The following is a 14,646-nucleotide window of genomic DNA, read 5'->3' on the forward strand; positions in this document are numbered from 1 at the left end:
GAATAAGTTACATGGTGAACAGTACAAGGGCAGTCATCACAGAAACTTTCGGTTTTGCTCATGCATTATGAACTATAAACAGTCAGTTCAAATATGAATACTCATTTGATTTTTATACTTGATTTATATGTGGATACCACATTTCTCTCTTTATTATTATTATTTTTAATAAAATGCTGAAGTGGTAGGTAGATACAAGATAAAGGTAGAAAACAGAGTTTAGTGTTGTAAGAGAGCAAATGTAGATGATCAGGTGTGTGCCTGTAGACTATGTGTTAATCCAAGCTAGACAAGGGCAATAAAACATCCACGGATGCAGAAGATTTCTCTCAGAACAGGGGGGGTGAGGTTCTAGGCCTCACCCCTGTTGACCCCCAATTTCTCACCTGATCGCCCCCCTGCAACTGTGCCTGTCTTAGGTTGTTCCTCCCTTGAGGAATCTTACCCGTCTCTGGCTAACCAGTCATCTTCCAGGGCCATACAGGGAAATGTAAAGTTGGTAAGTAAGAGAGAAGCCTTATTGTTTGAAAAGGTTAGCTTTTTACTTCTTTGCATATTTATGCCCTGTGGCTTCTATGCCCAGCATTTGTCTTGAGGTATCTTTACCACTTGGAAGAATTATGATACTCGGTAAATTTGGTATGAGGCACGAATTCTATTTAAGGGTTGTAATTAGGAAGGAAGAAGAAAAGCTATAGAAGTAGCAGGCAGAAGAAAACATGGGAAGATTGATTATTTCTTTGACATATCTTCTTGTAGAGTTACTTAAGCATGTATAGGTTTTAAACTACTAATTAAATTGCGCACACGCATTAACATAATAGGAGTATAGTTACATAACCAAAGCATACCTGTAATTACCAGCCATCTCCAGTGAAACCAAGAAAACCAGTTAGGCACCTTAGGCATTTGTGAAAACTTATCTATGATATGGTGGATATTATCCAACTGAACTTGAACAGTCTGAGAGAAATCAGACAAATTAAAACAACCCATTCCTGGGGACTGTTCACATCCCATATGTTCTTTTAACAGTAAATAGTCTGTAGTTGTAAGATTTTGGAGCGCTACAATTTGCACTTCTCCTAATTCTTGGTTGAGTTCCAACAGTATAGATCCAGTCAAATTTGTTGTTTTACTGTATGCACAGGCCAGCTTAGATATCTCCTTCCTCATTCCCATGGCAAGTCCAGGAATTGGTGGGATGAGTGCATCTACACCTGTAGCAGTGCGTGGATCTTTGTTGGGGATTTTGATGATCATCTTCTGGCATGAGTCTTCCAGAGAGTACTGATGTTGGAAGTTCTTTTTCATGTTGTAAATTAGTTCATTTTTGGGGTAGCCAAATTAGGCTTTGATCCTCTGTATAAACACAAACAGATCCTTTGCCTACACTTTTATATACCCTTTATACCCTTGTATAGAACTCACTGGAGGTCACCACACAGGAACTGCCTTTTTTTTTTTTTTTGGTATCATTAATCTACACTTACATGATGAATATTATGTTTACTAGGCTCTCCCCTATACCAGGTCCCCGCTATAAACCCCTTTAGAGTCACTGTCCATCAGCATAGCTAATGTTGTAGAATCACTACTTGTCTTCTCTGTGTTGTACAGCCCTCCCCTTTCTCCCACCCCCCCATGCATGCTAATCTTAATATCCCCCTTCTTCTCCCCCCCTTATCCCTTCCTACCCACCCATCCTCTCCAGTCCCTTTCCCTTTGGTACCTGTTAGTCCATTCTTGAGTTCTGTGATTCTGCTGCTGTTTTGTTCCTTCAGTTTTTCCTTTGTTCTTATATTCCACAGATGAGTGAAATCATTTGGTATTTCTCTTTCTCTGCTTGGCTTGTTTCACTGAGCATAATACTCTCCAGCTCCATCCATATTGCTGCAAATGGTAGGATTTGCCCTTTTCTTACGGCTGAGTAGTATTCCATTGTGTATATGTACCACATCTTCTTTATCCATCCATCTATCGATGGACATTTAGGTTGCTTCCAATTCTTGGCTATTGTAAATAGTGCTGCAATAAACATAGGGGTGCATTGGTCTTTCTCAAATTTGATTCATGCACTCAATTTTGAAGTTTATTCACAGATTAAATAACAATGTAAGTGTTACTGGTCCAGTACCCTTTCTCCAAGCACACATAGTGATCATAAAGCCAAATATATTTAGGAAATAGAATTCCTGAGACTTAAGCCTCTTAGGTCAGGTTCCATAGAAGCAGACCCTGAGGAAGGGATTTGGGTGCAGGTGGTTTATTAAGAGATAAACCTGTGAGAAGCAGGTTGGGGGGAAAGGGTAGAATGCAAAATGTGATGTGGGTCAGATGGCCTATCCTTGGCCTGATCAAGGTGGAGGGATATACTACAGCTTCATAGCTCCACACGCACAGCAGCTGGGGGTGGGTGTAGTGTGTAGGGGCAGCGACCTGCTTGGAGCACCAACAATGCTAAGTACATTTGGGTGAGGACGGCAACTGGAAAGCGGGGACAAGGATGGTTGCCAGGTCTGTGGCATAAATGAGTGAATAGATTCTTGTATATAACAATATTCCCCTCATAATTCCAAAAACACATGGAAAGATTCTTCCATTAACAAATTCATTTTCCTTTAGCTTTTACTTTCTAGGTTAAAAATACCAACCCCTTGACATATTTGCATAGGATCTATTTTCCATTAAAAAACACATAAACCTTTCAAAGAAGTGCTGTTCTCTGAGAACTTTCCTATTTATTCTGCTTCCTGTCGACAATAAATCCAAACTGGTCTAGTACTCGAATAACTGAAGGTTCACCTAGCTACAGTCCCAACAGTATGTTAGCTTTTCATGAAAAAGTGCTATGCATTGTTCTCGTGCACTCACCCTTTAGTGCAGAGGTCAGCCAGCTGTGGCCTGTGGGCCCAGTCCGCCTTGCAGTCTTGTGTTTGTGTGACCTGAGAGCTAAGAATTTTTACATTTATAAGGGTTACTTAAAAAAAAAAGAAAGGGAATATGCAACAGAGACTGTATGACCTACAAAGCTAAAAATATTTACTATTTAGCCCTTCACAGGAAAGGTTTGCCAGCCCCTGCTTCAGTCCATTATGACCCCAAACTTTTTTCATTAGTGTGCTGATTCAGTCTATACTTTGAAACAGAATCTGGTTCAAAAACTTCAAATTAGTAAGTGATTTATGGAACCATGGAGTCATTTGTTTTATAAAAAGCATTCATCACAGCATTTATATAAATAAATTCCAGCTCATCTGAACAATTATTTTAATGGGATTCTTTAACAAGTTCACAAAAATTTATTTTAAGTAAAATAAATATGCATAATTTATTTTCATTTGTAAAAATATTACCATCTACTTTGTGATTATTGTAAAGAAACTGAAAAATACAGATACAAACATTAAAATCACCTGCAATACTACCATCTTTAGTTAACATTTGGCTACATCTTTTTCTAGGAATATAACCATTTAATTTTTCAAGGAGGGGATCACATAATATGTATAAGAGTATTCCCTCTTTTATTCATTTAATTATAATTATCAAAAGCATCCTATTCGACTGCATTTATTCGACAGAATGAGTTACGTCTCTCAACTCATTTAAACATCCCCTTTTTTGACATTTAGGTTGAAGCTAATTTTTCACTATTGTAAATGCCACAATGAGCATCTTTGTGCATAAATTTAGATCTTCATGTCTGTGTCCTTAGGCTAGATTTTTAAAAGAGTAAATACTGTCTCCTCCCCTCATTCTTTTCCTTTTCTTTCTTACAAACTCATTTGTCTTCTGCTAGACCTATAAATGATGGAGTTCCTCAGGGCTAGAAACTTGGCCTTCCCTTCTTACTCTATTTGTCTCCAAACACTGTCAACTATATCCAAGCTTTCAAATACCATCTATATGCTGTGATTCCCATATTTGCATCTCCAGTCCCAGATTTCACTTATAAGCTCAGACCTGTACATACAAGTACAAGTGGAGATGACCTACTTGTCATCTCCACTTTGAGAGATGGTACATCTTATATCATCTCAAATAGAAAATGTCCAAAATGGATTCACTCTCTTCCCTCCTTCTGCACCCTTACAAAACCCACTCCTGCTTATTGCCCATTTCAGTAAAGTGACCCCACATTTCCACTAAGTTGCTTCTGATACAAACCTGGAAACCATCAGTGTCTCTCTCTCCCCTTCAGCATCCCCATCTATTCCGTTACTGGGTCCTGTTGAGTCTACCATCTAAATATTTCTGTAATATTTCTAGTTCTCTCCATCTCCCCACCTAAGCCATATTCCCCACTCTCCTGGACTACTGTTTTGTTTCCTAATTGTTCTCTCCACATCCACTCTTGTTCTGCTCTGTCCTTCTATCACCTTCATAATCCTCCACCGTAGAGAAAATTTCTAAAACTGTCACTCTATTTTTTCAGTCCTGAAGTGGCTGTTGGTATAAAGATCACAATGGCAACCCCTTCTCTTGCCACTTTCCCCTTAGTGTCTTGTTCCAACCTGGTGTTTTTCCATCAGCTACTTGACTATGCTAATCTTCTTCCAGCCTCAAAACCCTTGCTCAAGCTATTCCCTCTGCCTGTAACACCCTTCCCTCCCACTCCAACTGACCAGCCTTTTTTGTGATGTCTCTCCCAATGCACACTGTTTTCTGCATGCTCTATCAGCATCATACAAGTCTACTTTTTGAGTATTTATTACAAACTGTAATCTAAATTGGTGGATATTTTCCCCCTGTAATGTATGTTTTTCCTCTAGGCTGAAGTTCTATTTTGGGCAAATAGTGCTTGTCTCTTTCACCACAGTAAACTGGTGCCTGACAGATATTAGGTGATCAATAAATATTAGTTGAATTAGTAACAGGTCATGGGATATACACTTAGTAAAGACTTTTAAAACATATCATCTAATGGTATTCCAGAAAGTTTGTATCAAACTTAGAAACCCACTAGCACTATATGAGTCTTTGGTCACACTCATCCTGACACTGAGTATTATAGTTTTAAATAATTTTAAAATATTTTTCTAGGCAAAATTGCCTAATTATTATTGAAATGGCATTCCTTTGATTACAAGTGAAGTTGAACATTTTTTACATATGGTAGCCTTTCATATTTTCTGTGATTTTTGAATTTATGACATACTGCTTTTATTGAATCACTTTTGTAGAAATATTTTGTAAGTTTGTTTAGATTTAATATCATCCTACCTATAAAACAATGCTGTGAAACATATTTAACTTCATATGAAGCTTTGGACAGATTGGGAAATAATGCTCCCCAACATTTATATTTAGTCACTGATGATCCCACCTTACTGTGAGTGATAATATAATTTATCACGTAAACTGGGACAGTTTTGAGAGTGAAGAAAGGCACTCTTAACAATTATGACTGGATAACAGGTAAAGAGCAGGACCATCCTATACAACCAAGATGTATAATCTCCCTAATGCTTTCATTTTCATGTAGTCTAGAACTCTGGGGATCTAGACTTCAGAGCAAAGGTCCAAATGGTGATCCACAGATAAACTGAAGGTAAACCTGCTTTTTGTTCTGAATTTTAATATGGATGCCTTTGTGCTGTGCTGTTCATGACTCAGTGACTTACCCCAGAACTCCCTGGCACCGATGCTGCCTCCTTCACTCACTTACCTCACCTGCCTGACCCCTGGAGACATCTGAAAATTTCATACAACTCTCCTTTCATGGTGAGCCCAGTGGCCCAAAGAGCTGTAGGGACTGTCTTGGCCATAAATGCAAAGCTAGTCAGAGGCAGAGCCAGGTCTCTTGGAAGAGTTCCCTCCTGTTTCACCCTCCTTCTCCACTTTCAGATGCACTCCTCCTGCTTGTACTGCACCGACAGTGCCGCAGCAGCTACTCTCTGATTTCAGAATGCTTCTAAGGCTACATCAGGAAGTGAGCAGAACAGTTCTCACTTCCCGGACTGTTCTGTGAGAATGTTCCTCTGACAAGCATAACACATCAAATTATGAGGCACACAATTTCTGAGGCAGTTCATCTGGTATTGCGGTTATGTGCACATGGGCTTCAGTGCGTATCACTTGTAATGCTTCCCTGAGTGCATGCAGTAAGTCTACAAACTTTCCTAGCTTTTCTTTAGTGTCCTTTTATGTAATTTATACCCTTCAGTGAAACTCAAATGATAAATTCAGGGTTGCTTACAGACTTGAATTTCCAAGAATTGCTAGGAAAATAAAATATAATAGGAAAGTAGAAACTTCTGGGAAAAAAAAGACTAAGAGAGTTTAGATAAGTTGAATTTTTGCCAGTAGCATTCAATCTGAGGTATGACTTCATCAGGAAAAAAACAGCCTTCCTCCACTGACTTTGGCAACAGAGAACAAATTTCCTACCAACGGAATTCCAAATAGCGCCTCTGGACTTTTGAGCACAACTCTAGGGGGTACCATTTACATTGTCATCTCTGTGAATAGTGCCAAATGGCTCCTCCTGGCAGGGACCTGTGGTGTAGTGCACAATCCTCCTGACTCTGTACAGGGCTCAATCTGTGTGGCCATATGCTGAGGTCTTGACTGATACCATTTATGTGGCTTTCCTCTGTCCCTTTGCTGCACTTAGAGCTGCCTTAGTCACCAATGCCTACAGATTTTTCAGGGTAATCATTTCATGCATTCACCTAGTTTCTGCAAGCACTGTAGTATTTATCAAGCCAAGTGTCCTGGTTTCAGGATTAGAAAATAGGTCATTGGCACTATCTTTTAAGGGCTGATGTTTGCCATTTCGTTTTTATTGAAGAAAATGTAGGAAATAAATGCATTCTCATGGTTTGCTAGAGAATCAAAACATTTAAGATGTTATTATTTTTTAAAGTTTTTTTTTCATTAAAGTACTGCTCTGTAAATGAGGGAAGAAGTCATTTTAGGTGTATATTGGATACATCTCCAAAATAACTACACATACAGACTAATAAGTTAAGATCAGCCCCTTCACTCTACAGAAATAAATACCATGCTTTCAACCTACCTAATGGAGATAGACCTTGGTTTTGAATTAAACCCACTTTGTAACTCCCAACAAAGAAGGACATGAAACCATCCAGAGACATTTTTATACTCTGTTTCCCATAGCATCTAGGATGAAATCCAAAGTCTTTGAGTTGGAAGAAGGCTTTTAGTTCATATAGTTATTCATTCATTCAATTCATTCTTACTATTTGCTTAATGCCATGATCATGCAGTCCAGCCTCCTTCATGAGAAAACTGAGGTCACAAAGTTGGTTAGGGACAGGGCTATAAATGAGGCCCAGATGTTCTGTATCCAGGACACTTTGTCCCAAAGTGCTATTAAATATTTCTGCATAGTTACATTCAGGTAATAAAATAGGAGAGCATCTGTTTACTGCATGCGACTTGCATGTAATTCATGTAATAAAGATGAAATATAAACCTCTTTGCCAGCCATTTCTTTATTAGTCTAAATGCTACAACTTACAGAAGGTTCAACATTAGGGGTAATTACTTCAGAATTATTTGGGAATTTTGCAAATAAATGTTTTTCCCACCTATTCATACTCCGTATGATTTAAATATTTTAATCATGTCTTTTCTCAGATGTTGCCTTCACTGATTAAAATCCTACAAGTAGCAGTGGCCTGTGAGGAACAGGCTCATCCCCACCCCTTTGAGTATTATTCCAGACAGTTTCCTATCCATGCACAAATCAATCATGGCGGCTACCTTCTTAAAGGATTTGTTTTGGGGAGAACTTAAGGCAAGTAGTTCATACCAATGTGAAATTTCATTTTTCGAGGTGTCATTGCTCTTCCTTTACACAGTTAAACCTCCCAACTTGCTGAATGTTGCTGAACTTGTTGACAGTTGAGGAGGTGGAGCACATGTGAGCAAAGAAGAACAGCTGCTCTTGCCAGCTGCCTTCTTCACATAGTCATAAATACTGCCCAAGGAGCCTCTGCAGGGCAGGAGGCTGAGAACTCACTGGAGTTTGCTGCAAGGAGACCTTTTCTGACATTTTTGCTTGGTAAATGTATCTATATGCATCTAGACCAAGGGGTCCTGGGCTTTTAGCTGAGTGATTCAGAGCAAGGATTCTGCAGCTAAACTGCCTGGATTCCAGTCCTGGCTCTACCCCCTAGCTTTCCAGCTTTTTGACATTAGACAGCTTCTTTCACTATAAATGGGAATGTTTCTTCATTGGATTTTGAGGATTAAATGAGTTAAATATTATTATTAATAATTCCAGCAACAAATATCAATGAAGTTCCAATTCCATCCCAGTGACCACGAACAAGATAGAAATGGCCCCTCCCTTTCAAGGAATTTTAGAGCGCTTTGTCACACTAGATGCTGTGACCCATTTAAGGGTAGTGAAGTCAACAGTGAAGCGTGGCCAGATTCCATTTTAAATGAATTAGGATAGGATTTTATTTAAAAAAATAGATTTATGAAACTTTAACATTTTTATATATGTGGCCTGGGTCTTAATATAAAAATGGATTCCTTGAAAAAAATAAGAAATTACATAGCAACCTCAATATAGTATGTGTGGTAAGTGCAGTGAGGGTTATGGTACCATGGGAAACTCAACTTGATCCCCTTCAGGAGGGTACAGAGAACCAGGAAGCCTTCCAGGAGGAAGTGGCTTTTAATCTGAGACTTATAGGATGATTGCCAAAAGAAGCTGGGGAAGGGTAGACTGGAAGCAGTTCCTTTGAGGGCAGTGATGAACCCTGGGGGTTTTAATGAAGCCAGGAGAGACTTGCTCAGATTTGCATTTTAGAAAGGCACTCTGGTTGTATTCATAGAATGGGCAAGGATAGTAGGGAGACTCTTTGTAACTTGAGGACACAGTGTTTATACTGGGTGGGGGCAGTAGGTATTCCAGAGGGACAGGATTTAGTGACTGAGGGTGGAAGGGACTGGTCTGGGGTGATGCCCACTTGACTCACATATCTGACATCTGATTTACAAAAATTGCAGGGCACAAATCAAAGTCAGTAAGTCCAAGCCCCTAACTTGAGGAAATATTCCTATAAACAGGAAAACAGTGTCTTTCAATCACTTTGCAAATCATCTCTCCATCCTGCTGGACATTATCTGTGGCCTGTCATTGGCCTAGGAGTTGGCAGGGCTTCCTGTTCCAAAGTGGGACTGTTCTTGGCAGGAGATGGAAGTCTGGAAAAGAATGGAAAATGAGCTAGCCAGACACCTTGCATTAGAAGAGAAAAGAAAAACGGAAACCTGGTACTTCCCCCATCGGGTCCAGAATATCTGGTCAGAATATAATTTAAAAGGACAGATAATCCAAAGATGTTTCTATTTGGCTTGGAAATGCCATGCATTTTTGGCAGAGAATTTACCTTGCCAAATGTTTTTCTAAGGCCCTATTTTGCATTCCCTGAACACAGACCATCTGGGCAGCAGGGGGATGAGCCTGGAACCCAGGAGGGAGTCTGGTGGGTGGCTGAGGAGGTTCTAATATTTAAAAATTATATTGAGACCACAACTCTTCCTTATCACCTTGGCTGATCAATATTACCTGCGCCCTGCCACGGAGCAGGGAGCTTGTTTGTGACCTCAGTTTTGCCAAGTCACATGAGGACTTAAAAATCAGCTGTCTAGCTCCCAGTATGTGATGCTTCCTACCCACATCTCTGAACACTCACACTGCCACCTCCATCCCACAGGGTAGCAGCCAGCTGACCCAGGGCTCCACAGCAACTTCAAAATCAAACCATATTTGGAGCCCAAAGCAGGCTGTTAACAGATGTTACCATAAAAGACATTTTACTTTACAATCAGTCCTGTTTTACACAAGAGCTTTAAGGGGGCCAGGCCCGAAGGCCCCTTTTCCTGTTGTTCATAAAATCGCTGCTTCCAGATAAGAAGAGATTAGCTTATCTTCCCTGGCAGGCCTACCTGGAAGAGGCGTCACATTTCACCGAAATCCCTTAAACAAAGGGTCTGTGCACCAAGCCCCAGTCAGGACCTAGAAGAAATGTCAGGGTGGCAGCCACTCCCTACCGAAGAATTCCAAGCATTCCCCAGCCCCTCCATCTGGAGGGTACCAAAGCCAGGGTAGTGGCCAGAGTCCAGGCTAGAAATCACAGGCAATAATTAGTAACAAGCCCAAATCTGGAACCTCAGGGAAACTAGTTTTCCCCAATCCGTTGTAAAATGGGTTTTTTTTTTCCTTTAAAAATTGTTTCAGCTTTAATATAATTGACATGAATTGTGGTGATTTGATACATATTGTGAAAGGATTTCCTCCATCTAATCAGCACATCCATCACCTCATATATTTATTTGTGTGTATGAGAGAGAACATTTAAGTTATAAGTGCTGTTTTTCATAAACGCCACAGAAGAGGGTTTTCCTGGCTTCCAGTTCTTACAGGTCTGCATGTTTCCTTCACAGTTAATTCTTAATCCTTAAAAAGTGCTGTGTGACCCATCCATGTTTCCCAAGGGTTGCTGTCTTTCAATTACTGAAACGCAGTTTCTAACGGGATGAGCTGCCAAATTCGCGAAGTCCGTGTTTTTCTAAAAACCCTACACAGCCTTTTGGACTGTTTCCTGAACATTTTAAGGAAGCAAACCTCCCGCATCAGACAGCAGCATATCGCCTGTCACCCACCTCTGCCCATCCTTTAATGTCTCCTTGACTGAGGGTGGGCCCCCTGGACCTTGGAGGCCCACCAAACCTTTGTAACAGATTCTCCACCACCATGCCACGTTATCAGTCCCATGTACCCCTCCATTCCCCAACAAACACTTCTCCGAGGTCATCCTCCGCGTGGAGCTCGGAGAGGGAAGGAAACAGGAGCTACAGCAACAGGTTTCACCCACCGCCTGAACTTGGAAAAAGGCAAAGCAACTGGAGCTGGGCGGTGGAGGGAGAGGAAGCGGCGAGGAGGAAGGTGGAAGGGAAATGATGGTGCATGACCACGTAGCACGTCACTCGGGGTCCCACACGGGCTGGTGTACTTGCGCGTGGAGGGGAAGGGAGGTGCTTCGCGGGGTCTCGAGGGAACTTCTCATGGATTAGGAGGCGCCGGGCCCTCGCTTTAGGGTGCCGGGAAGCGTAGGCGGGGTAAGGAGACCCGCAGACAGGGCTTGAGGCGCGCCCAGGAAAACAGGAGTGTGTCCACGGGTTAAAATTCACCACCCTCCGCTGGGCGCCGCCCCTACCACTGGGCTGGGTCCTAGCGCCCCGAATGCCCCGCGGCCCCTTCCCTTGGCCTTTTCCCGGCCTCTAAAGCCTCATCCCCGCCCGCCCCGCAGCCCCAGCCTGCTGCCGCTAAAACCGGGAAAGCGGACTGCGCCGCGCCTGCCAGCCTCTGGGCATGCTCCGTGGCGGGACCCGCTCGCCGGCGGGAGGGCGCGTCCTCCCTCCCCCAGGGCGGCGGCGGCGCCTGCAGCGACTGCCGCCGCGCCCCGCCCCGCACACCTTAGGGGACGGCGGGGACCACCCGGCCCTGCGCAAGCCGAGAGAGCCCCGTACCCCGAGCCTGTCGGCGAGCAGAGGAGGGCCGGCAGGGGAGGCGCGGAGGCGGGAGAGAGCCCCGCCGAGCTGCCTGCGGTTCCTTAGAAAGTAAAGCTCCGCTAGCGAGTGAAGCCGGGCTCCCCGCCGCGGGCGGGCGGGGCGGGGCGGGGCCGGGTGGGGGGTGGTCTCGGCGCCCCGGAGCCAGGTGCGCTTTTAGTAGCCGCCCACCCTCTTCTCGGTTCCCGCCCCCAGGGAATTATAATTCTCTGGGAAAGTGTCAGGTTCTCGGAGAATCCTCGGGGCGGAGTGCAGGGGCGCGCCCGGGGCAAAATGGTTAAAGCAAAGTCCGGCAACACCCCGGACCCCCTTATGGAAAGTGTGCGTGCTGGTGGCTGGGCACCCCTTTTACTAATGTGAGGGTTAGTTACCCGGAGGAAGTCTGGCTGGGGCAGGGGAGGGGCGCGGGATAAGGGAAACCTCCGGCTGGTGCAGGCTCTCGCCCGCAGGCCTCCTTGGGGGGCGCACCTACGGCAGGCGGGCGCGGGGCCCTGGCCCGAGGCTCTCGTGGTGGGGCGGCCGGAACAGGCTGGGCCCGGCGGCTCACTCTGTCTGCCTCCTCCCCCCAGGACTACCGAGAGGATGGGATGGATCTGAGCAGTGACGCCGGCAGCAGCAGCCGTGCCAGTTCACAGTCTAACTCCGCCAAAGTGACCCCTTGCTCCGAGTGCAAGTCCTCGTCGTCGCCGGGGGGCAGCCTGGACTTGGTGTCTGCCCTGGAGGACTATGAGGAGCCCTTCCCGGTCTACCAGAAGAAGGTGATTGATGAGTGGGCGCCGGAGCAGGACGCGGAGGAGGAGGAAGAGGAGGAGGAGCACGACGAGCGAGGGTACCGGGATGACCGCTGTCCAGCCCGGGGGCCGGGGAACGTGAGCGCCAGGACCCGCAGCGGCGGCGGGGCCGGGGGCGCCACCACCGCCATGCCGCCCCCCGTGCCCAACGGCAACCTCCACCCGCACGACCCCCAGGACCTCAGGCACAATGGCAACGTGGTGGTGGCCGGCCGGCTGAGCAGTTCTCGGGGTCCCCGCCGGGCGGTCCAGAAGCCACAGCCAGCGGGGGGTCGGCGCGGCGGCCGGGGGCCGGCGGCGGGGAACCTCTGCCTTCAGCACACGGACGGCGAAACCTGCGTCCCGGAGGAGCCCCCGGTACCCCCTATGGACTGGGAGGCGTTGGAGAAGCATCTGGCTGGGCTGCAGTTCCGGGAGCAGGAGGTGCGGAACCAGGGCCTGGCGAGGACCAACTCCACCTCCGTAAGTTGGCCAGGGTGCGTGCCCACGCGCGCAGACACGCGTACACACCCCGCGCGCGCCCGCCCGCCTGCGCCCCATTCATCCTTTCCGATGGGGGCGCCGGACGGAAGAGCCTGCCTTCTGCTCCCCTGGGGTACGGTTGCTCAGTCTCTGAGCTGTCTGGATTTGCAGATGGGCGGAGAGGAGGGAGGGGCAGCCAGAGGCCGGCGGAAAGTCGGGTTAGTGGAACCAGCGACTCATTTTAATGGAATTACTTATGGAGACGAGGTTGTGAGTCACTTGCCTGAAAATAAATCCGGGCAGATTTTGGTTCCGAAGCCAGTGCCCTGCGGGTGATATTTCAAGTCGTAATGGTTGTGGCTTTGTCAACCGAGGGTCTTCCTTCCTTGCCACTAATGTCTCACCCGTGTGTAGGCAGTCCCTCTGCATACGCACACACTCGCCTGCCCACACCTCCGGGAGTCACAGCGGGGTTTGTTCCATCTCCCTTTTAAGCGGATGGTCCAGAATTTAAATAGGTTGACCGCCCTCTTCTAAGACTTTCTTCTTTTCTGAGACCCTATTGTTGACCAGGAGGAATGGGGCGAATTGACCTGCTGTGAAGAGGGAGGGGTTCCTGCGTCAGTCGCCAGACTCACCCCCTCTTCGGTGAATCCCTCCTTGTTTTGATAAGAAGCCACTTGCAGTTTCTTACTGAAGGCTACTGCCTCCGTTCAGGAACTCCAGAGAGGGAGTGGTGCTGGAGTGGAACAGAGGGAGGGAGGGAAGGAGGGCTGCAGCTATAATAAGCTCTGGCAGGTTCACACTTGTCTCAACATCTTTTTTGCCCCTGTGAAGAAAGCAGATAAATGACTTATAAGAAAAACATCATGAATGTAGCTCCCCTCTTTATTACTGTTTTGAGATAAAGCAACAATTGTAATTTGAAATCATTATTGGTGTCCCTAAATGGGTCTGAAGGGCACAGTTTAAATGAGTTGCTTTCTGTGTGTGGCACTGTGTGTCAGTGTGGGAGAATGCCTGTTTGCAGGTGTAATTTTTCGGCCCCAGGGCCCTGGGGCTACTGGAAATTGGGAGCATGCACTTCTGACTTCAGGGGTGAGGACAGTAACTACGTTTCACAGAGAAATTGGCACAGTTTCTATCAGAGAGCTGTTGGCTGACAGAGCCCACTGGTTACTGGCCCTTGGGAAGCTGCCTATTAAATTAACACACACGTTTTAATCTCAGCTGTTTACTGTGGCCTCTAGCAGACATGGAATCTTCCCATTACAGCCAATACTATCTCTTGTACCTTGCAATAGAGAACATCATTTTCCCACTTAGTGCTTGAGAAAAATACCTGATTAAGCTCCCTGAATTTAAACAATGACTTGGAGATAAACAAGTTTTGTTTACTATTGCATGACATATACATTCCAGGAAAATGTAATAATTGAGCATTATACATACAAAGTTAGGAGCTGATGATGACAATGAGCTCCGTTATTCAAAAGTTACTAAACAAAATGTCATTGGGCGCCTGTGTGTTGTGTGCTAAATTTGAGGTCTGATTCTCAGAGCTGCAGTTACACAGCTGTCCACGTGGGACTCAAATTATAGTGAGGGGAGGTAGGGGTGCAGACTGACTCCTTCTAAGAACTAAACATTTAATGGCTTACCTAACAGCACCCCTCCCCTAACACACACACACACACACACACACTCACTCACCCCTTATCTTCTTGCTGTTGTGAAGACTGAATCTTTCCTTCTTGGGCCATCTTTGAAACCAAAGGTGTCTGCTCACCTAGTGAACAATCTGCCTATTCTGGTTCCTCCCCAACTCCTATCC

General features: G+C 45.2%; 1 protein-coding gene and 1 long non-coding RNA gene across 3 annotated transcripts in view; one reads left to right on the top strand and one right to left on the bottom strand.

Moving 5' to 3' along the window:
• Window positions 1-14,646, top strand: part of SCHIP1 (schwannomin interacting protein 1) — a 146,004-nt gene that overhangs the window by 14,325 nt on the left and 117,033 nt on the right. The window contains exons 1-2 of one of the 2 annotated variants that reach the window (XM_036904084.2): window positions 11,344-11,610; window positions 12,129-12,812. In XM_036904084.2, the coding sequence (XP_036759979.2) occupies window positions 12,147-12,812 (666 nt within the window). In that variant the 5' untranslated portion in view covers window positions 11,344-11,610; window positions 12,129-12,146. Of the gene's footprint in view, window positions 1-11,343; window positions 11,611-12,128; window positions 12,813-14,646 lie in introns of those variants that run through there. The other variant, XM_036904085.2, reaches the window with a different exon arrangement.
• LOC130683289 (uncharacterized) lies at window positions 1,809-11,109 on the bottom strand. The gene is made up of 3 exons (XR_008996861.1): window positions 9,937-11,109; window positions 2,875-2,952; window positions 1,809-2,028 (listed from the first exon to the last, which is right to left on the bottom strand). It is a non-coding gene; the product is annotated as an uncharacterized LOC130683289 (long non-coding RNA).

The sequence above is a fragment of the Manis pentadactyla genome, chromosome 1 (genome assembly GCF_030020395.1).
Source record: "Manis pentadactyla isolate mManPen7 chromosome 1, mManPen7.hap1, whole genome shotgun sequence".
NCBI lineage: Eukaryota > Metazoa > Chordata > Mammalia > Pholidota > Manidae > Manis > Manis pentadactyla.